Below are 27,423 nucleotides of genomic sequence, written 5' to 3' on the forward strand. Positions count from 1 at the left end.
ACTATGCTAATGTTACCACATTAGCATTTCTACTGTGCTACTATTAACATGGTAGCATTTTTAGCCATTTTCATAGGTAGACACACATATAAACATGTTAACGTTAATGTTAACATTGCTAGCATGCTTAACAGTAGCAAAGTAGAATTTTAGCCAGTTTTATAGGTAGGCCTATATAAACATTTTGCATCATGTTAGGTGTTACTATGCTAATGTTACCACATTAGCATTTCTACTGTGCTACTATTAACATGGTAGCATTTTTAGCCATTTTCATAGGTAGACACACATATAAATATGTTAAAAGTTAATGTTAGCATTGCTAGCATGTTTAACAGTGGCATAGTAGAATTTTAGCCGGTTTTATAGGTAGGCCTATGGAAACATTTTTCATCATGCTATATGTTACTATGCTAATATTACCACGTTAGCATTTCTACTGTGCTACTATTAACATGGTAGCATTTTGTTTCTGTTCAGCAGGGGTTTTGGTCTTGGAACTCTGCCATTCAGCCATTTTTACCTGGTGTCTTTCTTATGGTGGAGTCATGAACACTGACCTTTACTGAGACAAGGGAGATCTGCACTTGGATGTTGTTGTGGGGTCTTTTGTGACCTCTTGGATGAGTCCTTGCTGCGCTCGTAGGATAGTTTTGGTTGGCCAGCCACTCCTTGAATGTTCACCACTGTTCCATGTTTTGGCCATTGTGGATAATGCCTCTCGCTGTAGTTTCCTGGAGTCCCAATGCTTTAGAAATAGCTTCCTTTTCCCTACTGATAGATCTCAATTTCAGTTAAGTTACCTTTTAATGGGGGGGCAATCACTTTTTCACACATGGCCATGTAAATTTGAATTATTTTCATTAGTTCCATTTTTCCCACTGGCACTAATGTAAATCCAATGAATCCATTCCTCCACATCCACACACAAACAAAAAAAAACACACTTCCCGTTCCTGTCCTGTACCACTCACAACTGTCTTTGGCCCCACGGTGGGTTATTTAGCAGATGGCGATAAGCACATACTATGATATTATTAATCCTGAATTCATTCATTTCCATCATTGAATATTAGATATGTTTAATATTGTGTTCTTCACAAAACACAATGCTTATTTTACTGCAATGCCATTTCACAAATATTTGTCCAAAATAAGACAAAATACAATCCAAGTTGTAGAAAAAGCACCATGTTTATTATAAAAATTTTCGCTGTACCGAAACCAAGACTCAAGAAAAATCCCTTTTTCTGCCACTATCAGCAATGTTACAATTTCGAAAGATGCATATTTCCATGAGGCACAAACATCCATATAAGCGCTAAGTATGAAAGTCCGGGCTAATATAATTGAAAAGGGAAATTATAAGGTGTTGTATAGATTTATTGCTTCTTATCATTATTTTGCTACTCCCCATAACATCAGTAGCGCTTTACAATTTGGGCAAATTGCACATTTATAATCCCAAGGCCAAAGTTGAAATAAATCCCAACCGCAGACACGCAAGTCAGCAAGCTTTGTTGCTCTTTGAAGGACAGTGCACTTTTCATGGAGGTCTCACTCTCACACCAATATCAGTATCAGCAGAAACACCCATACCGATACGGTTCGATATGTATTTATCTATACTGATTTCTACATTCCATTATTACACATGCTTTGTAATGGTAATGGTAATGGTAATGGTAATGGTAATGGTAATGGTAATGGTAATGGTAATGGTAATGGTTTTATTTCATTTGAACATGCATCAGATTCCAATTGAGTGCATCCCATAATCAGTTCCCAGTTCCACATGTCCAAAAGGAGTAGGCAGAAGCAAAGCTTATTAAATCCTACCCCTCCATCTGGTACTTTTAAAATCACTAACTGTTACATTTGTTCACTTCCTGCTTTCCATAATACAGTTTAAGGTGGGGTTTTTTTTGCTTTTTTGTTTTTTTTAATAATGCACCTCGTACCAAAGTATGACATATTTACCACCTTCTAAATATGCTTTTTAAATAAATATGCTAGGAGAGCCCTCCTAGACATGAAATAGCACCCCTATAGTCACCTTTACACTCAAATTAACTAATAAAATAGACATAAGGCAGATAAGACAGGTTTAAGGTTTTTTTGTGTGTTTTTTACTCGGTGATATGAGCATCCAATGCCATAATGATTGCATACTGATTCCACATACTGAAATGCTATGGCTAGCATAACGTAGTCCTAGCATAGAAGTGTTTCAAATGTACTTATTCCATGAGATCATATTTCTCCTCTCTTGTAGAGAAGTATTGGATGACATTTTTAGCTAATTGCTTATTTTTAGCCTTATGCATTATTTTAACTGTTTGAAGATGAACTATATCAGCAAGTTGAAGTATTTGTCATTTTAGAAATAATGGGTTAGTATGTTCTCTGTAGGCGGCATTATGAATTATCCTTACTGACCTTTTTTTGCAGTCCATTTAGCCAGTGAAGATTGCTTTTATAGTTATTAGCCCATATTTCCACACAATAAGTAAGATATGGTAGAACCAGAGAGCAATAAAGAGTGTGGAGTGATTTCTGATTGAGAACAAATTTTGCTGAAATTGTTGTTTTCTTTCTAGAAAAAAAGGTAAACTCTCCTTCCCAAACGTATAAACATAACTTATGTTCCAAATTAACTAACAAAATTGAAAAAAATGACACTTTCTTTGCCTTTCGGCCTGTCCACATAGTCTCTGCAACATTCGTTTCTGTCAATCAAAGAGTCTCCCAAACAGACCACCGTCCAACCAGGGTGCTTCTCACTTTTGACCGGCCGACCGAGCAGCCAATCGCTGCCGGCCATGCCTGGCTCCCAACCCGGGCTGCCCGCCATGGGAGGCGGCATGACCTTATACGGCACTCCCGCCCTTATATGGAGCCCGCCCGCGGCCAGGGGGCGGAGTGAGAGGGAAGGGGGGCGGAAGGTTAACAGCCTACCCGTGACACTTTGGCCCAAATGTGCAGCTTGGCTGGGACAGAGGTGACCCGTGTTGTCCGATCCCCATCACCACCACCACCATCATCATCATCGTCCCGCATCGCTCCGTGGACGTGATAGTGCGTGTTTGTGCATCTTCTCATGAAGGCAACGCGCGCCACATTCGCGTCTTGATCCCAAAAAGGACCGGACTCCGGGGGCTCACCTCCGCCTTCCTCCGCTCCAAAGAAGACCTTTATGGGACTACTTGAGAAGGAGAAGTGTAAGCGTGCGGCTTTCGGACTATTTTTGTGTCTAATTATTAATATTTAACTTCTAGCGCGTCCACGCTGACCCGAGTTCCCTTCCTTGGACTCCCTTTCCGTTTCCCGGGACGCTGGTTCCAGGAGGAGGACGTGTTTATGGATCTATGTGCGGTCGCCAGCACCGGGACTCTCATCGGTCATGATCCCCCGCTGCTGCTGGTCTGAACTTTGATTCACACAAGAAGAGACAGTTTTTTTATTTTAATATCACACAAGCTGACTTTTGCGAGGACGTTCTCGTTCCCGTGTTTTCGCACTTTCCACTCTGAAAGCCAAAGTCCAAAGTGTTTGTGGATAGCATGGCAATGGTAGTAAACCAGTGGCCAGAGAGCATTTCCGCAGACCCGGGCTCGCAGCTCCAGATTTGCGGCCAGGATCCCGGAGGCGCGCCGGGGACTCCCAACGGCTCGACGCCGGGCAACGACGCTCTCTCCGGGGACAAGCTGCCCAACGTGGACTGCATGGTGTGCGGGGACAAGTCCAGCGGGAAGCACTACGGTCAGTTCACCTGCGAGGGATGCAAGAGCTTCTTCAAGCGCTCCGTGAGGCGGAACCTCAGCTACACCTGCCGGGGGAACCGGGACTGCCCCATCGACCAGCACCACCGGAACCAGTGTCAGTACTGCCGCCTGAAGAAGTGCCTCAAAGTCGGCATGAGGAGAGAAGGTAAGGCCGGTGTGTGCGCCGGATGTCAGCGGGGGGAGGAGACATTTCAACTGAATGCAGCATTACAAAAATATATAACATTATTATATATATATCATATAAATATTCATTTGTCAGCACATTTTTTTTTAGTTTTTTTCCTGAAAAACACTTTTCATGATGTAACAATTTTCCATCTACAGGTGCAGTATGAATGAATGAATATCTTTGAAAAGTGAATTTAAATCAAGCTGAAATATTCATAGCTTACAGCTAATAAAAACCTCAAATTCAGTTTCTCTGAAAATGTGAAAAAATTGAAAAGAAACTGCAAAAACTTCAATTTCGAGCGAAATCACATAACTTTTTCACCGTACTTTCATTTTTCCGTACATTTCCAAGTGCTCATCATCATCATCACTGTTGCCATGGAGACCAAAAATCATCCTCAACCTGCAGCGCCGTAGTTCACATTCCTGCACCGAATGAAGCAAAACAACAACAAAATGGCTTTGTGTTGTCTTTTAATGACGCTGTTTGCTCAGCGACACCCGCAGCCGCGAAGCACAGGACGCCGCTGCATTTGTTGTATTGTGCCAGATTAACAACGGGTCACTTGGCGCCAAAAGAGGAGCTGTGCAAACGTGTCGGTGGAGGCTCGAGCGCTTCGCCCCGGTTGTTAATTATTATTAATTGGCGCTGACGTGTTTTTCAAACGCCGGCCTCAATGTGGGTCACATACGGGATTATTCTCATCCAGTTTACGGCCGGCATAGCATTTGCGTCAAGCGAAATATCTCGATAATGTACAATATGTCTCAAAAACGCCATAAATCAAGCAGAGGTTGTTATAATAGGTTGTGATGTGGCTAGTTTTTGACGTTCTGGCAACGTAGGAGCAAGATCAGTGTACAAACCCCTAGATAGTCGCCTGAGATGATCCCTCATAACTCCCATGGGTCATGTCCTGTGTGTGTGTGTGTTTGTGTGTATACACACTATATCCTGTACAGAAACCCGCAAGCCACACCAACTCGGTCATGCTCTCGTGTGCTGAAACCCGAGGAAATCTCCTGATGTCGCTTCACCAATGCCTTTAGTGCAACTACACAAACAGCCAAAAAAAGCAACCATATTGTGCAATCTGGTCATGTGACTGCAATTTGGGGGGGTTCTAACAGGTGGACAGTTGCAGAAATATCCCAAAAGTGGAACATAACCCTGTTCAAATAGGATGTTTTTTCAATTTGAAAGAGATATGAAACCAACATGAATCATTTAGAAGCTGTTTAAAAATAAAAACCTTAGGGTAAAAATGTGCAGTTCCAAATAGTCAACTATTTTGGCCTCAAGTAAGAAAATAATGCCTCCACTAAGAGAAAATGAACATTTTGGACCTAAATCCAATTGGGAAATTGCGTGGGGTGACTTGGATGTGACACATTTGGAGCAGGATATGGTAGTCCACAAAAACATAAAGATTCTTCCACTAAAAAGGATTTTTTTTTACTTTTGATGATATTTTTTAACTGAATTGTGTGATTTTTCTACTGATGTGTTCACTGCCCTCATTGTGCTCAAGACCAAGTAACATTTTGACACGATACAAGCATACGAGGGGGGGATATTTGCAGTCAAACTGCCTCCCAAGCGTCTTGTTTTGATCGCTGACGGATGTCCGGTCTAACGCGACAAATAAAGCTTTTTGACTGCAGCAGAAACTCAGCTCACTCGCCTCGCGCTCTCGTTGGTGCGTTTGAGGTCAGCGGGATTAAACGCTATCCTCAAATCCTCTTTGTGAGGCCGGCTTCTGTTTATCAACACTCATTTGTCCATTTTGGAGACCCCTTTTTTGGAGCGCCTGCTGTGAGAAGGAGCATTAAGATGGCCGAGTCATGATTGTTCAAATTGTTTTTGACAAACTTGTTCACTGACTAACCCTTGCAACTGCTAGCTAAATTTAAAAAAAGAAAGCGGGTAACATTCATTCATCGTGCGACTGTTCCTCTAACTGCATTTGTGTAAGTGTTTTATCCCCGGGGGAAAGCAACGCAAAGACCCAAGTTTGACTGATTCACGGATACTCCACGGAGACTCACTGGCTCATGCCATGGGTGGAGGTGTGAGTCATGAACGAATCCTTAACCACTGAACGGCTACAACAGGGGTGGCCGAATATTTCAACTTTCTTCCTTCATAATTTTTGTACATATCTTTTTGTATTTTATATTTTATATTTTATATTTTATATTTTATATTTTATATTTTATATTTTATATTTTATATTTTATATTTTATATTTTATATTTTGTATTTTATATTTTATATTTTATATTTTATATTTTATATTTTGGCATTATTCCCACAATATTATAACTTTTGTCTTAACCAAATTGTAAAATATTACATTTTAATTTAGTTTGATTCTCATAACATTACGAATGTTGAAAAAATATTTTTTCTTCAATTTTGCAACTGTGTTCTGCTACTAAAATGACATTACTTTTTCTCGTGATTTTATGAGTTTATTCTCGTTGAATTTTGACTTTTTTTCCCCTAATATTTTTGCTGTTTTTTGACTTTATTCCCATAATATTCTCTTTTTATCAGAAAATGATAAGAAAACTTATACATTTATAACTTATAACTTATAAACAACTTTTACAAAACAAATTTAAATTTAAACTTATAAATTTACTTTGAAAAAAGTTGAAATGGTAGGGAAAAAACATCAAAAATGTCATTTATGATGTCATTTTACAAGAATAAAGAGATAAGAGAAAAAAGTAAAGAATAAACTCTTGACATTCTGAGGAAAAATAATGTTGTTTTAGTGGCACAGAGTTTAAATATTAAAGATTATTATAATAAATATTTTATATTCTTTATTATTATGAAGTTTTTTATTTTTTTTATTCGTATTTAATTCAACTATTCAATTATTTCATTATTTAGTTATTTAATTATTTTATTAGTTAATTGAATAATTAGTTAATAATTATTAGATTTTATTATTATTTTGAAGTTGTGGTATTATAAAAACAAACAAAACAACAAATAAAGTTGCAATTTTTCGGGAAATTAGGTTACGGAAAAAGTTATAATAGTCAATTATATTAAGTCATAATTCCGAAAACAAATTTACAAGAAAAAAGTACAAATAGTTGGGAAAAAACAGCTACAGATGTGGATAAAGGAGCTAAAAGTTTACGAGAATTAACTCTTACTATTACGAAAAAAAAATAATTTTAGTAGCACAAAGTTGAAATATTAAGGAAAAATGTTTAAAAAATTAAAATAAAAAGGCGCTAGAAGTTAAATACTTTCATAAAAAATATGAAAAATAGACAAAACAACAAATAAAGGAGTAATTTTTGGGAAATTAGGTTGTGGATAGTTATAATATGGGAATAAAGTATATATATAAAGTAAATATTACAAGATAAAAATAAACAAAGATTATTGAAGAAGAAAATTCTTATTATCGTTGGAAAAAAGCAAAATTGGAGAAAAAGAGCAAAGTTGGTACTACTGTGGAATATGCCTTTTTTTCTTGAAATATATTAAGTACAAAGATCGACATGTGTTGCTTTCCAAAATATTGTTGCTGTTTCTGCGCCTGCGCTCTGTGACGAGTAAACGGAGTACCCGACCGATTCACTTGCGTGAGCGACTCATCCCGAGTGGAGTCGCTAAAAGCCATGGAGTTGACCGTCCATAAGACTTGGAAAAGTGGTTGCGTAGCGAGCAGGAAGCATGGTTTTAAGCCATGAGCGCGTGTTTCAAGGCAAACAAACGGTGTAAACATGAATATTTGAGAACGCGGACATGATTATTTCATGGCGACAGCCACAGTAAATTTAACAGCGTGCGGCGGCGGCGGCGGCAAGCAGGCCGCTGTTAAAAGCGCGCCGTCGTCCACGCGCACGTACATCAGTCACGCTCGCTGTGCATAATTCATCGAGTCGGGCGCAGGTTGCCGAGGTAACGGCATGTTTGTTCTCTGGTGACATTTGTACTCTCAAACGCATCTCGATGATTCTGCAAGACGCAGAACGACTTTGACATTTTATCCGTTTTTCCGGAATGTGTTTTTCTTTTTAATTTGAAATGCTCGTTGATGACAACCGCCTCCAGGGACAAGTTGCATCTGGTTGATAAAAAAACATCCACGTCTTCATTAGATGTAAACGCCAGTGATTTAGTCTGTTAAATAATTAGCGGCGTGTTAGCCTTGATGTGGCGTTCATGACATTTCCAAAGTCACGCTGAAAGTTTCGTTTCATTTTGTACCTTCTGCCCTCGCTCTCCCCACCCCGGGGGCTCCTTTGACCTCTTTGCGGGGCTTTGTATCATTGGTTGATGACTGCTAGTCAGCATGTCTGTGACGGCGGTGATGGCGGTGGCTGCGGCGGTGGCGTTGTCGTCATCTAACCTCACAGAACCTCAGCTTTTTGTCCTTGTAGATGGCGTCTGACAGAGAATGTCATGCTGTATTACGGCCTTCTTTCCATTCACGTTTGCGTTCATTTCACATATTTTTGACAACGTTAGCAGTATCCACGAGGACAGGACGGTGCCTTGGAAATGGGCGGTCTGCTCTTTCTAATTCATAAACTCTTTCTTTCCCCTATTTTGGAATAACATACCTCCGAGGTAAATAAGATGGCCGCTCTGAGTGCAAAACAAAAGCATGTGGTGTTTCAGTTGTTTGAGTTTTGGTGCTATAACAATAAATGTCATTATATTTTTAATGTAGGCTGCACGGCGGGTTCGATTCCCCACTCTGTGTGGAGTTTGCATGTTCTCCCCGTGCATGCGTGGGTTTTCTCCGAGTACTCCGGTTTCCTCCCACATTCCAAAAACATGCTAGGTTAATTAGCCACTCCAAATTGTCCATAGGTATGAATGTGAGTGTGAATGGTTGTTTGTCTATATGTGCCCTGTGATTGGCTGGCCGGTTGCTACCCTGGTGAGGATAAGCAGCATAGAAAATAAATGAATGTATGAAAGAAAATGTACTTCAGGAAATACTAAAGATGTTTTTATATAATATTGATTATCAACAATAATTTGTAGCACAATTATTGACCAGCAAAAACACTAAATGCTGCAAACCCAAACGAAACAAAATGATGTAACGTGAAACGTCACAACATGGATGGCCGTCATCACACAAAAACTGTAACAATGAAGTTCCGTATCACAAAGTACCACAAAACACTGCAACATGAAATATCATACATGAAACGGCGTATATACAGTATAAATACTGTAAGACGAAGTTTTGCTGCCTAACTAGGCTGCGTAACTAATTGAAACACGAAGTTAATGTACATGTTCAAACACAACTCCAACATCACGCTAATGCTAAAGTGAAAGTCTGGTTGGAAAAAGTGTGTCTATTGTACACAAAGTGAAAGGAGTGAGGTTCCCACGGCTGGTAAAATTAGCGTGTGTTTTTAGCTGCCTTACTAACTGTCACATTTCTACTTTTTCACCACTGAACTGAAGTTACGTATTTTACACGTTTGAAAGTGAGGCGATGTAGCTCTGAGCCTCAGGGCCAGGGCCGGCTCTCGGCTTTGGTGGCCAAAAACAGCCTCAAAGAGTAGTCCAGCTTTCTGTTCTGCTCAGATACGGATTTGTACAATTCCGAACAAGAAATGAATCCCCCCCAAAAAGCCCTAACAAAACCAACCAAAAACAAAATACTGCAATAGGAAATATCATACAAATATCATACATGAAATGGCATAACACGAAATACTGTAAGATGAAGTTTTGCTGCCTAATTAGGCTACGTAACTAATTGAAACAGGAAGTTAATGTGCATGCCCAAACGCAGCTCCAACATCACGCTAATGCTAATAATGCTAAAGTGAAAGTCTGGTTGGAAAAAGTGTGTCTATTGTACACAAAGTGAAAGGAGTGAGGTTCCCACGGCTGGTAAAGTTAGTGTGTGTTTTTAGCTGCCTTACTAACTGTCACATTTCTACTTTTTCACCACTGAACTGAAGTTACGTATTTTACACGTTTGAAAGTAAGACGATGTAGCTCTGAGCCTCAGGGCCAGGGCCGGCTCTCGGCTTTGGTGGCAGGCTCTGCCGTCCCACCGGAGCGCTAAAGTTCAACAGGCGCTGTTGCCTAATCGTTGCTCCCAGCGGGCCTGCAGCGTCCAAGCTGTACGCACGGAAATCCTTCACTTAGCTTGTTTAGACGCTGACAAATCCTGATAGCAGATCCTTGAATACGCTTCTCTTGGGGATGCATTTTCTTGCTATTAAGTTCACTAACAATTACAAATATATAACATAAAGTGACCAGAAATATTTCAGTATTGAAATAGTATCAGTATCTTCACTGGCTAAATGTACTGCAAAAAAGGTCAGTAAGGATAATTCATAATGCCGCCTACAGAGAACATACTAACTCCTTATTTCTAAAACCACAAATACTTCAACTTGCTGATATAGTTCATCTTCAAACAGCTAAAATAATGCATAAGGCTAAAAATAACCAATTAGCTAAAAATGTCATCCAATACTTCTCTACAAGAGAGGAGAAATATGATCTCAGGGAAGAAGTTACATTATTTAAAAAACACACAAAAAAACCTAAAACCTGTCTTATCTGCCTTATGTCCATTTTATTAGTTAATTTGAGTGTAAAGGTAACTATAGGGGTGTTATTTCATGTCTAGGAGGGCTCTAATAAAGTTAAAAAGCATATTTAGAAGGTGGTAAAAATGTCATACTTCGGTACGAGGTGCATTAACAAAAAAAAAACCTTAAACTGTATTATGGAAAGCAGGAAGCAGGAATTGTGGATATTTATCAAACAAGAATAAAAACATAAACTAATGTTGCAAAGGCAAAAACGGTTTTGCATGAATGAATGCCTGGATAAACTTCTGCAAGAAAAATGTTTTGAAAAGTTAAAAAAAAAATAAAGTAAATGCTGTACTTAACCCTTGCCTCCGCATGCAGAGCCCCCCTCTCCTCCCCCCTGGTAAAAAAAAGTCCAAACCTCCATGAAAGCCAACCTGCGAGGACAAGCATGAACGTAGGAAGCAGGATGTTCACGTTAACATTTACAGACGTGTGCTGCGCTCAACTTAAGCGTCTCGACTAGTTTGGGTGTCACTCGAAATAAAACGCTGAATCCGCCACACGTGGGACGCTTTGGAGGAGAACAAATCAGATTCCCATATTCATGGATGGAATTTTTGCCGCTCATGTTGGCCTACGTTGGTCATGTCCCAAATTCCACCGTGTTTGGCAGCACTTAAAACAAGCCACGTCTTCCAACGCCACTTTGACTTGATTCTTTGGACAAACATGGCCGTCTGAGGGTAAAAGCAGGCTGAAAAGTGGATGTAAGGATAGCGTGAATCCGAGTCAGCGAGTGCACGGCCAAGTCGCTTCACTAATTAATTCAGGAAGCGCCTCATCAAAGTCTGAAAGGCTGAGGCTGCAGCATCCTCGCAGCAGAAGGGGGATGGGGGAATCAAACTTTTGGATGGATGGAAGTCTGCCTCCTCCTCCTCCTCATCTGCCCTCGCCGTGTCTGTCTGTCTGCGTCACCATCTCCCGACTTGCCACCGCCGCTTGCGCTTCTTCGGGCTTGTCTTCTTCTTCTTCTTGTGTTGTTGACATTGTGGCTCGTTCATCTTCCGCACGCCAAATGTAGCCTTTCAATCCACTCTCTGGTTGATATACTATTCGCGCCATCATGAGGGGTGTCCAAACTTTTTCCACTGAGCGCCTCAAACTCAAAAGGATGCGGGGACCACTTTTACATTTATTTGAAATGCAAAGACTTTATTTAGATTGACAGAAGATGTCAGCCTTGTGTTATCGATGCCAACGCGTATTATTAGTGTGAACCTACATTACAGTAATACCTCGTTTATTTTGGTGAATTGATTCCAGACCTGACCATGATAATCCAAGTAAAATAATAAATAAGGAAGATTATTCATCAGTCGGAAATATGGGCTAATAACTATAAAAGCAATCTTCACTGGCTAAATGTACTGCAAAAAAGGTCAGTAAGGATAATTCATAATGCCGCCTACAGAGAACATACTAACTCCTTATTTCTAAAATCACAAATACTTCAACTTGCTGATATAGTTCATCTTCAAACAGCTAAAATAATGCATAAGGCTAAAAATAAGCAATTAGCTAAAAATGTCATCCAATACTTCTCTACAAGAGAGGAGAAATATGATCTCAGGGAAGAAGTACATTTGAAACACTTCTATGCTAGGACTACGTTATGCTAGCCATAGCATTTCAGTATGTGGAATCAAACTATGGAATGGATTGAGTAAGGGAATCAAACAATGCACAACGATGAAAAATAAAAATAAAATTAAAATTAAAATTAAAATTAAAATTAAAATTAAAATTAAAATTAAAATTAAAATTAAAATTAAAATTAAAATTAAAATTAAAATTAAAATTAAAATTAAAATTAAAATTAAAATTAAAATTAAAATTAAAATTAAAATTAAAATTAAAATTAACTATATATTAACTATATTCGGAAAGCAGGAAGTGAACAAATGTAACAGTTAGTGATTGTAAAAGTACCAGATGGAGGGGTAGGATTTAATAAGCTTTGCTTCTGCCTACTTCTTTTGGACATGTGGAACTGGGAACTGATTATGGGATGCACTCAATTGGAATCTGATGCATGTTCAAATGAAATAAAACCATTACCATATTTTGATAGTTAGAGCATACAATACCTGTTTAAGGCCTTCTGTGTAGTTTTTTGTTATTATTATTAGAGCACTCTGGACATGAAATAGCACCCCTATAGTCCCAAGCCTCGATTATTATTATCGTTATTATTGTGCCTGCAACAACTGCTGTTGGGTCAGTGGTTCGCAGTTATTTTCTGTCATGCCCCCCACCCCCTGAAGGGACAGAAATACTATTGAGAAACCAATATCTATTTATTTATCTGTACTGTTCAGACTGAATTTGAAATTGAAACCAGGAAAATGCAACAAAATGGAGAGCATATTCAAGAAGCAAACCGCATGTTGAGTTGGATGAATTAGTACGTCGGCAGGTCTGCAGTAATACTGAAAGTACTCCCTGCTTCTCACACCTTACATGACAGTTCATCGTGCCCCCTCAAGGGGGCATGCCCCACTATTTGAGGCCAAGGCCAAGAGTACATGAAATTTGCTTAATATGCATATTTATTCATTCATTTTTGAAAAACAGTGCAGTGGAGAGGGGGACTGTACATTTTTTTTGTCAAAAGTATTTTATACTTTTTTCTCTTTCCTTTTTTTGTTACATGATGGCTTATATTTTGGCTTTATAATTGCAATATTATTACTGTTGCCCAAACTAATTACCATAAAATTGCATCTTTGGTCTCTTTTATGTTTCTATTAATGACATATTGGAGTCTTTAATATTTAAATTGTATGCTATTTTTAATTTTTATATTATTATTTAATTGTAAAAATATTTATTATTTATTCGAAAAAGAAAATACAGATTTTTATGGCATTCTTACTGTTTTTTTTAGTTTTTTAAAGTTTTTAAATATTTTCTTGTTTAATTGTATTTTAAGAATGTGCCGAGGCCCGCACTTTGGGTACCCCTGCACCCCTGCATCAAGCTGCATTGTGGGGCCCGTGCACTACGTCCAGTCAATGCTGAACATCTTAAAACATCCTGGTAATTATTAAAAATATGAAAGGACGTCACTTTACTTCATTACTTTCCAGTCATTGAAAATTGCATATCTATTCTTCATGTGTTGATTATTATCTTTGTTATTCCCACTTTGGTGACCTTTACCTGCATGTTACACATTAGCTCTCGTGCCTTCCTATCTTGATTCCACTTGGAGCCTTGCCCACACTCGCCGACCCGCAGGTCAAAGTTCGGGGCCAAAATAAAGCCGGCAGTGGCAGGAAGGCGTCACATGACTCGGCTGATAGTGTTGGCAGCAACTCCCATCCTGCACGCTCATATGAAGCTCATTCATATCATAAACGATGCTTGCAGCAAGGGTGTCCAAAGTGCAGCCTGGGGGCCATTTTTAGCCCGCACCTGGCTTTTTATTGGTCCCGGCATCCTTTGATTTTTCAGTATGTGGCCCTCGGTGGAAAAGGTTAGGACACGTCTGCTGTGGACCAAAACTCTGATCATAATACCCATTTTTGCTGGGTTTTTTAAACATTTTGAAGGATTTTTTTGCAGTGTTTGTTGGGCTAATAAAAAAGGACACTCCTAATTTAAATATCCATCAGTTTAGCCCCCCCCCCCACTGCTGGAAGTGACATGGAACAAGCGGGCAAACCTCGCTGTGTCACGCTCGGCCTGCTACCACTGAACCGGCTACCCAAGGGTACCGAAAAAAAAAATCGATACCCTTGTTGACTTTTGAGAATAGAAATGCAAATAAATGGATAGCAAGCTTAAGTGAGCTAAACAGATGGTTGTTGTAATCTGGTAAATCGGTGGCGCGCGATACCCTGCGTCATCTGGACGGGGTTCACGTGAGGTCGCGTGTTTGTTTATTTTCCACTGGGAGGTGAAAGCTTTAGAAGCGGAAAAAAAGCTTCTTATTAAAGCCAACTGTCGCAGCGAGCCAACTCCGTAATGCGTCTGCGGTGGCCTCGGCACCGTGACCTTGGGGTCCAAATGTTGCCGGGCTTTAATTGTATTTCGCCGCCGTAATTCCACGAGCAGTCTGACCCCACGGGCTAATCCAGGGCATCCAGGCAGCGAGGCGTGCGCTCCGCCAGCTGCCGTTTGCTGAAGTGGCATTTTGAAAGTGGCAGCTGAAACGTCCCAAAGGTACTTCGACTTGCGTGCCGCGCTGCCCTTGCTTGCCCGCGTCCTCATTTTTATGGTCCGCATCAACACGGGACACGATGGAGCTCTTTGGCAGGACAGGGGTGTCCAAATGTGGCCCTACAGGGAAAGATAAGCAGTCGTTTCAATGAGAATAAAATCAAAATATTACAAGTAAACGGGAAAAATTACCATTTTATGAGAATAAACCTGTAATATTTAATATTAGTAGCATAAAGTTTAATATTGAAGAATTTTTTTAAAGGCATAATATTATGAGAAACAAGCAAAACTAAAATTATTGGAAAACTAGATTGTGGAAAAAGTTATGTTACAAGATTTTTAAAAAGTCCGAATTTTGAGTAGAAAAATGACAAGAATAAAGCTGAAATATTTAGAAAATTACAAAACAGCAGAAATGGGAAAAAATGCTGGGATTTTGTGAGAATAAAATCATAATATTAAGAGTAAACGGGAGAAAGATTACTATTTTATGAGAATAAATCTGTAACATTTAATATTAGCAGTTTAATATTAAAGAATAAAGATGTTTTTTAAAGACATAATATTATGAGAAACAAGCAAAACTACTTATAAATTTATTAAATAAAATTATTGGAAAACTAGATTGTGGAAAAAGTTATGTTACAAGATTTTTAAAAAGTCATAATTTTGAGTAGAAAAATGACAAGAATAAAGCTGAAATATTTAGAAAATTACAAAACAGCAGAAATGGGGAAAAATGCTGTGATTTTGAGAATAAAATCAAACTATTAAGAGTGAAAATGGGGGAAAAATTACTGTTTTATGAGAATAAATTTGTAATATTTAATATAAGTAGCATAAAGTTTAATATTAAAGAAAAAATATGTTTTTTTTAAATACATAATATTATGAGAAACAAGCAAAACTACTTATAAATAAACACTAAACACTTAAACTCCCGGTAGAGAGGCAGACTTACTACGAGCCTGGCTAACTTCCTGGTAGACTTGCTAACCTGGCTGGCTAACTTCCACGGTAAATTTGCTGAACTCACTTGTAGCCTCACTAGCTTCCTGGTAGATTAACTTCACTTTCTGATAGCCTGGCTAACTTTCTGGTACAATAGATCCACTTAAACTCCAGGTAGAGAGGCAGACTTACTACGAGCCTGGCTAACTTCCTGGTAGACTTGATAACTTCCTTGCTAGTCTGGCTAACCTCCTGGTAGATCGGCTAACTTCCAGACAGCCAGGCTAACTTCCACAGTAAATTTGCTGAACTCACTTGTAGCCTCGCTAGCTTCCTGGTAGATGAACTTCACTTTCTGGTAGCCTGGCTAACACTTAAACTCCCGGTAGAGAGGCAGACTTACTACGAGCCTGGCTAACTTCCTGGTAGACTTGCCTAATTTACTCATAGGCAGGCTAACCTCCTTGGTAGTCTGGCTAACCTGGCTGGCTGGCTAACTTCCACAGTAAATTTGCTGAACTCACTTGTAGCCTCGCTAGCTTCCTGGTAGATTAACTTCACTTTCTGATAGCCTGGCTAACTTTCTGGTACAATAGATCCACTTAAACTCCCGGTAGAGAGGCAGACTTACTACGAGCCTGGCTAACTTCCTGGTAGACTGCCCAACTTACTCATAGGCAGGCTAACTTCCTGGTAGACTTGATAACTTCCTTGCTCGTCTGGCTAACCTCCTGGTAGATCGGCTAACTTCCAGACAGCCAGGCTAACTTCCACAGTAAATTTGCTGAACTCACTTGTAGCCTCGCTAGCTTCCTGGTAGATTTACTTCACTTTCTGATAGCCTGGCTGACTTTCTGGTATAATCGATCCACTTAAACCCCCAGTAGAGAGGCTAACTGGCTAACTTCCTGGTAGACCGCCTAACTTACTAATAGACAGGCTAACCTCCTTGGTAGTCTGGCTAACCTGGCTGGCTAACTTCCACAGTAAATTTGCTGAACTCACTTATAGCCTCGCTAGCTTCCTGGTAGATTAACTTCACTTTTTGAGAGGCAGACTTACTACGAGCCTGGCTAACTTCCTGTTAGCCGGGCTTTTGTTCAGTGGACTTGTAGCATTACTCTAATGCTTTTTTTGTTCAGGTTTTTGGCATTTATGGTTTTTTCCTGGTAAATGTGCTTTGCGGTGTTTGTGTGTGTTTGGTTTTGGATCATTTGTAAATTGTAGAAATTCCTGAATTGTGTTATTACTGCTAATGCTAACACTAACACCACCCGAGAGGTGTCCTGGCTGGTCCACCAACACCACAAAGTGCAAGGCGATGACGGTACCATGGATATGTTCTTCTCCCCAGCGTAGCACGAATGGGATGTGTTAAAACATATGGTAGCTTTAAAGGGGTCTGTTATGGTTCTGGGTCACGTCTTCGTTCCAGCCCGCCCACGTGACCTTTTGTTTGACATTCAATTTCCCAGAACGTGGGTCACCCAGACTTCATCGGGAAGTTGTTTGTGCCAAGGTGCTTTCTTCTTCTTCGTCGTCTTCTTCTTCTTCTTCTTCTTCCCAGAAGTTTAAAAGTAAAACTCGACCTCCTGGAGCTGCGTTTAATTGACACAGCTGTCGGGGACAACAGCTGATTGGAGCGCTGCATTTTCCGAATCCCTCCCCCGTTCCCCGAAGCCTTCTTTGGCGTCCACCTGTCTCTTTATGTAAACTCTCAAGTCCTTTCACCTCACCTCATCGCCTCCTGACATCGCTTTGTACGACGGCAGACGTGGGGATGTTGAACAGGTGTTTTCCAAAAAAACTCAAACGCATCCCCATCATCTTTGCAGAGAGAGTGGGCGGGGCTAAGTGTGCACGTACATGCACTCACGCGGAGTGGGATTGAAACACAAGCGCCAACAAAAATCTCTTTAGGGTTTCTTGGAGGTTGTTTGAATGTCGGACAGTCCCTGAATGCACCACAGCGGTAGACTTTAAATGCACCATATATTTGTTCATTCAATTTAATAGCATATCCTAAAAATGTAAGCTAGGTCTAGGTTTTTGAAAGAGACCCCCCAACCATTTGATGAGCACATATCTGATCTTTGTCCGTTTTGGTCTCCATCAGCTGTACAACGAGGACGCACGTCCAACTCCCAGAGCAGCCCAGGTCAGTACCTGAGCAACGGCGGCGACCCGTACAACAGCCAGCCATACCTGTCAGGATTCATCTCTCTGCTGCTACGCGCCGAGCCGTACCCCACGTCACGATACGGCGCCCAGTGCATGCAGGGCAACAATCTAATGGGCATCGAGAACATCTGCGAGCTGGCCGCCAGGCTGCTCTTCAGCGCTGTGGAGTGGGCCAAGAACATCCCGTTCTTCCCCGACCTGCAGCTTATGGATCAGGTGAGCGCCCGTGCTGGGATACCAAAAACTATTTGTTACGTGCTATATTGTGTAAAATGACTGTGTATGAAAACCGAGGCAAACTCATACAGAAGTTTTGGTAATGGTAATGGTAATGGTAATGGTAATGGTAATGGTAATGGTAATGGTAATGGTAATGGTAATGGTAATGGTAATGTAATGGGAATGGGAATGGTTTTATTTCATTTGAACACAGATTCCAATTGAGTGCATCCCATAATCAGTTCCCAGTTCCACATGTCCAAAAGGAGTAGGAAGAAGCAAAGCTTATTAAACCCTACCCCTCCATCTGGTACTTTTACAATCACTAACTGTTACATTTGTTCACTTCCTGCTTTCCATAATACAGTTTAAGGTTGTTTTTTTTATTTGTTTTTTTTTGTTAATGCACCTCGTACCAAAGTACGACATTTTTACCACCTTCTAAATATGCTTTTTAACTTTATTAGAGCCCTCCTAGACATTAAATAACACCCCTATAGTCACCTTTACACTCAAATTAACTAATAAAATAGACATAAGGCAGATAAGACAGGTTTAAGGTTTTTTTGTGTTTTTTTAATAATGTAACTTCTTCCCTGAGATCATATTTGTCCTCTCTTTTCATTCATAACAAAAACACTTTGAAATAAATATTTCAGGAGATTTATCCTTTGATTTGTTTGCAAGCGGCCCTCAGTGGAAAACAAAGTCGGACATAAACACTTAAAACGCACACCATATGGGGGAAAAAAAACGACACTAAAATAAGCATAAAAACCAAAGTGAAAACCATATTTATGATATTTTGCCAATGCAAAAAAATGCTACGTGCTGCTATGTGAGCATGAGGGTTGTGCACTATGACCTTCAGACCACATGACAGTAAACATGCATGCCTTTTCCTTTTTTATTTGGATAAGGAAACAACATTAACTCGGCTAATGAACTAATGAACTAATATGGAACTGGCATGACTAAAACAGCAATGTGCAGTGTTATATGGCATAGTACATGATTTACATGATTAAAAATGATTTTATTTATTATTATTAGTTGTAAGTATGGACTGAATGCAGCAAACCGATGATGCTGGCTGTCATCTTTCTAGGTGGCGCTGCTGCGCATGTCGTGGAGCGAGCTCTTCGTCCTCAACGCCGCTCAGTGCTCCATGCCGCTGCATGTGGCGCCCCTGCTGGCGGCGGCGGGCCTGCACGCCTCACCCATGTCGGCGGAGCGCGTGGTGGCCTTCATGGACCACATCCGCGTCTTCCAGGAGCAGGTGGAGAAGCTGAAGGCCCTGCAGGTGGACACGGCCGAGTACTCCTGCCTCAAATCCATCGTGCTCTTTACGTCCGGTGAGTAGGAGACGACGGCGGCGGCGATGCTTTCATGTTCACATTCTCACGCATGATAACGCGGGTGAGGGCGAGCGTCCACATGTTTTTTATGTTCTGCTCGAGGCTACACAACCAGCGCAGAAGTGAATTCCTCGACTTACGTAGGCGTCAGCCAATGGGAAACATTGGTAAAAGAAATATGAGCGGAATGTGTCGCATGCAAGCAACATTCATCGTCGCCATCCCACCACCTCTCACCTCCACTCCAAGGCCGTGACACAGCACAATATCCCCTGAAACAGCGTACAACTAAAATATTACTAAGAAAATATTACTGATATCACTGCAAGCTCGAAGCACAATAATAATAAAAACATGATAGTGTTAAAAAGTTCCCATTGTTTTCATATTTTCCTGCATTATTTTATTTGATATTATCCTAATCCCCAAAAGTAAAATACACTAAGTACATTTACTTAGTATTGCTTTATTATTATTTGTTTTATTATTGTTATATAATTAATAAAAAAAATTACTATATAATATAAAAAATATAAATATTTTTTATTAATTTAATTTTTTGCAATAACTACTCATAAGGGAAATTTAATACATAATGGTATTGCTGTGTAGACTTTTTAAAACAAATATTTCTGTATTATTAATCCTAATTTTAAATGTAATGTAAATGTAATATAATGGCAATACCATTATCGTATTTATTACTTGTATCATTTTTTAATGATTAATTATAACTAATCCATTAAATACTGTATGTAATGGGAATGTTTTTTGATAAGATTTTGTTTTATTATTTTTGTATATGGCATTTTTATTTTTAATTTGTCATTTGTAATGCTGAAGTGAAAATGTTTTTTGATAAGATTTTGTTTTATTATTTTTGTATATAGCATTTTTATTTGTATTTTTAATTTGTCATTTGTAATGCCTGAAGTGAAATTTAAATAACATTATTGATTTTTTAAATATTTTTCAATATCACAATATAATATATACAGTATATATATTAATAATATAATATGAGTTTTTTCATTTCATTTTTATTACTTCTGTACTTGTTACTATCAATCATAATTTTAATATTTTAATATTAATTTTTATTTTTTTTTAATTTTTTAATGTTAATAATAATTATTTAATGTTAATAATATTTTTGTAATTTTAATAATATTTTTTAAATATTTTGTCATATATTTCAGTTTCAGAGTCAGAGCCATTTTGCTATTACGCCGCGTCAGCACAAAGCTTGTCGCTGCAGCCGCCAGTTGCAGCCAACATGCTGTCACACCCTCCCTGAAAGATCATGTGCGCTGTCACCCCGCAGGCCCACGTGCGGGGTGGGGGGGGTTGCTACCTTTTCTTCCCCCCCCCCACATGTGTCTCGTGTTTCTCCCTTTGCTTGGTGGCCATCATCATCATCATCATCATCCATCGCTTCCTTCATGATCTCCTATCGAGCCCCGCCCCCCCGCCCCGCGACCCCCCGACCCCCCCAGGCCCCTGCTTCCCCCACCCCTGGACTTAAAATATGCATAGCGGGTTGCAGTGAGATGGTATTGTCCACAGCACAGCCGTGACCTACATAACCCCGTAGCCCTGAGCAGACCATGTGACTTCACACACATGCCCCCCCCCACCCCACCAGAAAACGATGTAGCATTAAAATGTAGATGCTAACAAGCCCGGACAAACGCCTCCCTTGGAGTGCCCATCATGCCGCATCAAGAGGACAGCCGTCTCGGCGACCCCCCCACCCCTGACCTGGCGTGCCCCCGCCTGGACAAAAGAGAGGCGGCGCTTGCTTGGCGTAGAAAAGCCCGCTGAGATGTCGCTTCGGCACGCGAGAACGGCTGCGCTAATCTCAGCCGCTGCCTTGTCACGCAGGAGCTTCCAAAATGGCGACCATGCTGAGCTGTGGGGGTGGGCGCTTGATTTAAAAAAAAAATATTACTTGATTTGGAGGGGGGTTACATCAAAGCGTAACAAGAAGCAACAGCAATTTAAAGCGACAGGTCAAAACAAAAGTGTCCACTGTGAAAGGACGGCGAGAGTTCACAGGGGGGTCAACGCAGGGGCGGGGGGGCGTACAGTAAAAATGTATCTTTGTTGCGATTTCATGCAGCCGTGACCTCTTTCCACAAATCCCTTGTGACCCCCCAAACGCCCCCCCCCGTCCGCCCGCCCGCCAACGCTGAGGGTGTGAAGAGTGGAGCGTAACACCCTGTCAGCTGTGCCAGAAGGGGGAGGGGTGGCGCTAACATTATCATGGTCTCTTTGTGCAATTACTACGCTAGCATAACTAAGTGATGCTAAAGTGCTAACATTACACAGCAACATCATGCTAGATTATGCTAGGTTAGCCTACTCATCGAGGACAAACAAAACTGTATAGCAGAGCACCAGGCTGCATTTTAAGATATGTAGCGAAGCCTTTTTTTGTTTTACAAAGTGGTGGTCGTATACACAGTGCGTGCTCATCGAGTATAGCAAATAGAGGATCTTTGATCATCAGATCATCAAAAAAACATCCCATCAAAGATGCCATATACTGTATCACGTACAACACAGTATTACACAGTATTAATTATTAGTACACATTAAGGAGCGGAACAGGAGGTCACAACACTAGCTAATAGATACAGTATGTTGCTAACATGGCTAACATGCGACACAGTACTAGGTTAGCCTATTCACTGAAGAAAAACAACGCAATCAAACTTGCAGCCGCATTTTAAGATGTTTACATTTGCAACCTGGTGGGCGTAGACACAGGGTGTGTTCATCGAGTTAAGGGTCTTTATGAAGTACATTCCTAAAACCAGCACAGCACTCCTACCAAATAGAGGATCTGTGAGCAAAACACAAAACATACTATTAAAGACGCCAACGCCATACGTCACATATAGCATGAATGCCACGTAGCAACAAAAGTTAGGAGCACTAGCCTTATGTGATTATTATTATTATTTTTTTTATTATTTTATTTGGGCAAATATATGAAACATTACAGTGCATTTCTTACATCAATCAAAATATAACTTTCCATGATTTACATTTGTATTCAACTATCTGATGACAAGCCCAAAAGGAGTAAGCTGAAGCAAAAGCTTATAAATTTGCTTATAAGATATAATATAATAACATTATATAATATTGTTCATGCCACAGTCTTGTTTTCCCATTATTATTATCATTGTAATGTTATTATTATTATCATTATTATCATTATTGTTATCATCTTTATCATTATTGCCATTATTATTGTTATTATTATCACCATTATTATAATCATCATTAATATTACCATTTTCATCATTATAGTTGTAACAATTTTTGGATTTTTTTTTTTTTTTTTTTAAATTATTTAATTTTCATTGCTTCTTGTAGAGTGATGTATCGTTCCATCTGTTGTTTTCTGAAATCCGCAGTATTTGTGCTTTTATTGACAATTTATTAGCCCACTTCCCCCCCCCCCCCAAGTGTAACATTTACATATAATTTTCTGGATTGCATGTGTTTAATGTTGTGTATTAACCCTTAGATGCATAAATGGGTCAAAAATGACCCGGTCAGGTTGTTTTCTTGAAATATCTTCCTAATGAAAATTTGTCATCATTTCATATTCCAGGTATTCCTAAAAAAAAAACATGTTTTTAATATCATGCCATTCATATTTTAACTTACCTTTTATACATTTCAAGAATTTTTAGTTTTTGTGTTACTACCCCAACCTTCCATAAGTGGGTCAAAAATGACCCGGTCAGGTTGTTTTCTTGAAATATCTTCCTAATGAAAATTTTCCATAATTTCATTTTCCAGGTATTCCTAAAAAAACATGTTTTTAATATCATGCCATTCACATTTTTAACTTACCTTTTAAAAATTTTAAGAAATTGTAGTTTTTGTGTTACTACCCCAACCTTCCATAAGTGGGTCAAAAATGACCCGGTCAGGTTGTTTGTTTGTTTTTTTTTGTGAATAGTTAGCAGTCTTGGCAACACAAACATTTTTTTTGTATAATTTATTACATACAGTAAAACATCTACGCACTATTTGTTTGGTTATACAGTACTCAGTGGTATACAGTATAATTATGAAATATATTGTACAAACATTTAGAATCGTCGTGATTTGTGGATGATGGTTTATGTTTTTATGACCCGGATATGCCGCGGGAGTTATCATGTGATGAGGTGAAAAGTAACGTCCATTGTCCCTCCTCCCCCCTCCCCCGCAGACGCCATGGGGCTGTCAGACGTGGCTCACGTGGAGAGCATCCAGGAGAAGTCCCAGTGCGCCCTGGAGGAGTACGTTCGCAACCAGTACCCCAGCCAGCCCAACCGCTTCGGGCGTCTCCTGCTCCGCCTGCCGTCGCTGCGAATCGTGTCGTCGCCAGTCATCGAGCAGCTCTTCTTCGTGCGTCTGGTGGGCAAAACGCCCATCGAGACGCTGCTGCGAGACATGCTGCTCTCGGGCTCCAGCTACAACTGGCCCTACATGCCCGCCGTGCAGCGCGAGCGACCCATCTCGCTGCACTACAACGAGAACGGGCCCTGAGAGGCCGCCCCAACCTCACCTTCTCCGTCCCCCTCACCATTCCACTCCGACCCCCAATCATCCAATGATGTCACAAGATGGCGGTGGTAGAAGTTCACCAGCAGGTCTGGACTGTCAGGCAAACTTTGTCGTTGTTGTCGGTGCTGCGCCTCCACCCAGCAGTTTGATAAATAATACAGAACAAGGGCTCTTTGGACTCATTGGCCCTAAACCCCCACAACCACTCCCACCCGCCCCCAATGCCCCCTTTTGAAAACCACAAGCCATTAAAAAGAACTCACCAAAACGTCTTTTTGGACCTTTTGCAGAGGACTTTGTAGTTGAATTGAGTGTTTATACGGAGACATGATTGTGTCCACATGTACAGTATACGTATCATTCATCATCTATTGCTTGATTGACAGTGGGCGGGGACAGCTCAGGTGGACTCGACGGGCCTGACAATATCAAATTTATGGTGCCAAAGCCAAATTTAAGAGTCTTTTTCGTAGTTGTTTTAAAGTCAGGTGGTTTGGGGCTCAAATGTGGAGCTCATGATGTCTTGGAGTTTTTGCTTGTGTGGGTTCACTTTCCGAAAACGAAACAAAAATCATGCATGAGACTCTAAATTGTCCATATGTGGGAATGGGAATTCACTGTCTGGATACAGCCCTCACGTTTCAACAGCTCATTCCTTCTATCTTGTCAAGTACTTTAGAGTAGTCAGTGCACAGCTTCTATGGCAGTATAGTAGATTAATATCCACCGAAAAGGAGTCGTCATTATTGCAGTTTTCCAACATACAACTTATTCCTCTCGGGCCGGGAATAGATTCCCTGTGGAATCCTCTTCCACTCCTGGAGCTGCATCACAATGTCACAGTGCATGTTGGAACCACAGCTCCCCCAGTGCTGGCAGCGCTTGTGCATTATCTTGCTAAAAGATAAGAAACGGTTGCTACTTTTATCGTCCTTGAGCGTTAATGTTTCCAAGATCAATCACTCAATCAACCCAATGAACCGCAGCTCTACCAGTGTCGGCGACACTCGTGCATACTAACACCAAATTCCCTTTCGACTCACTTTCATGGGAAATCATGCTTCCATTTAATAAACCATAGCTCCCCAAGTGCTAGCAGCACCCGTGCAGCCCCAGACTGTAATAAAGACACCATTATCTTGCTAAAAGACAAGAAAAAGTTGCTACTTTTATTATCCTTGAACATTTATTTTTGGAACAAAATGTGCTTGATGTGCAGGAAGACAGTGCATGATATGCCGCATATGATTTAGCGGCATCACAATGTCGCAGTCCCTTTTGGAATGCATCTTTCCCCTCAATGAACCACAGCTCTACAAGTGCCCGCGTCACTCATACACACTACCATCACCATTCTTGTCTGTAAAAGATACAATTTTCTTACTCGTCACTTTTGTTGTTTCCCCTCGCTTAACCGCATCTCCCCAGTGGAGGTAGCACTCGTGCAGCTCCAGAGGCTAAGACTCAGTTAGTGCTGGCAAAAGACAGGAAATGAAAGAACAAACTGTGCATGACATGCTGCATGTACGTGTGCATGCAGCATGCTCTGCTTCACTATATCACAGTAGATAACTGCAGCTCACCAGTGGCGGCAGCACTCGTGCATGCTACCACTGCCATGCACCGCATTAAGCAAGGCACAATTGCTTGCTACTCACTTGTGTTGAGCCCTTATGTAGACATAATGGCTGTGTGTTAATATGGTAAATCTATACTGCTATACAGGATGCACACTGACTACTCTAAAGTGTATTGCGTTGTATTGCGCAAGATACAACATCAAAAAGAGCTTTTTGAATCCAGGTAAGGGATGTACACTTGAGTGAGAAACTGCTGTGATGGACTGGCAACCAGTCCAAAGGCAGCTGGGGTAGGCTCCAGCCCAACAGGATGAATGAATGAATGAATGAATGAATGAATGAATGAATGAATGAATGAATGAATGAGTGAATGAGTGAACGCGTTAGCCAATTGTTTGTTTGTGGAAGTAAAAGCTGAGGCACTTGCATGGTGAAGAACACTTAGTCATTCTTGGAGAAGCACAGCACTGCTGCCTGCGGTCTTCATGGGAACTTCTCACGCTCACTTTTTTCTACGTATGATTGTCACAGCGGACCTTTTTCAAACTTTTGTTGGTTTTTTTTTTTCTCGGGTGGTGGGCGGGGCGGGCATGGGCGGGGCGTTTAGCTGTACTTGCCTTAGAACAAAGACTTTGAACATTTATCTTATGACTGTGCCATAATCTCTCGTCGCCTGTTATAACAGGTATTATGTCCCGCAAAGAGGAGGACAGCGTGGACCTCCTGCAGGTTCTTTTTGTCACCAAGAGGAATAAAAATGCGTGTCTGGAGACGATAGCGTAGAGAAATGTATCACTAACCTCTGAAAACCTCAAGTCTTTGTTACATTATTATTATTATTATTATTATTATCCCACTTGGACTTAATGACTGTGACGTAGCGTAGGACTATAATTTACGTTGTCCCCTCTTCTTCCCTCGTGGTGGAAGGACGTTTGTCTCACATTTCCAACATGGCACTGTGTCCTTGCTATTGGAGAAGCCATTCTGGAACCATGACAGAAATGTTCCCATGAGTTTGTTTTGACAACCTTAGTTTGGAAGTATGGACGACAGCAATTATTGAAATAAAATGTTGTTCACACTGACTTCTCTTCCTGTCATCTTTGGACCTTGAGGTGTCCCCTCGAGGATGCTACTCTAGCGTACCATCTCCAAGTTTACCGTTTTTTTATATTATGTATATATATATATATATATATTTATTTATATACATATGTTTATATAAATATATATATTTATATCTCAAATTTTCTCCCAATATTATGCTTCATAATATGCTTCATATATATATTTATATATACTTATATTTTCTTTTATTTGTAAAACCGTATTTGTTGTTTTTTATACATATATTATATATTTTATACATATTTTTATACATATCACAACTTTTTTTTTAATTCATCTTATTTTTCTCTTATAATATTACAACGTTAATTTTGGAAAATCACCACATTTTCTCATTAATATCTTGACTTTACTTTGATTCGGTTGAATGAATCAAACATTCTGATTGTTGGTTAGAACAGTAAGAATCATAGTAATCATTCATTCATTCATTCATTCATTCATTTTCTACCGCTTATACGAGGGTCACGGGGGTGCTGGAGCCTATCCCAGCTGTCTTGGGGCGAGAGGCGGGGTACACCCTGGACTGGTGGCCAGCCAATCCCAGGGCACATATAGACAAACAACCATTCACACTCACATTCATACCTATGGACAATTTGGAGTGGCTAATTAACCTAGCATGTTTTTGGAATGTGGGAGGAAACCGGAGTACCCGGAGAAAACCCACGCATGCACGGG

General features: G+C 40.2%; 1 protein-coding gene across 1 annotated transcript; it reads left to right on the forward strand.

The window, feature by feature from the left end:
• The first annotated feature begins 2,942 nt into the window (after positions 1–2,942).
• Positions 2,943–26,699, forward strand: nr2f5 (nuclear receptor subfamily 2, group F, member 5). The gene is made up of 4 exons (XM_058054071.2): positions 2,943–3,930; positions 17,815–18,095; positions 19,207–19,453; positions 23,694–26,699. The coding sequence occupies exons 1-4, from the start codon at positions 3,564–3,566 to the stop codon at positions 24,011–24,013; spliced, it is 1,215 nt and encodes a 404-aa protein (XP_057910054.1). The 5' UTR covers positions 2,943–3,563; the 3' UTR covers positions 24,014–26,699.
• The last annotated feature ends 724 nt before the right edge of the window (positions 26,700–27,423 follow it).

Source organism: Doryrhamphus excisus, linkage group LG5 (genome assembly GCF_037039965.1).
Source record: "Doryrhamphus excisus strain RoL-2023G ecotype Guam linkage group LG5, RoL_Dexc_Guam_v1.1, whole genome shotgun sequence".
NCBI classification, from domain to species: Eukaryota; Metazoa; Chordata; class Actinopteri; order Syngnathiformes; family Syngnathidae; genus Doryrhamphus; species Doryrhamphus excisus.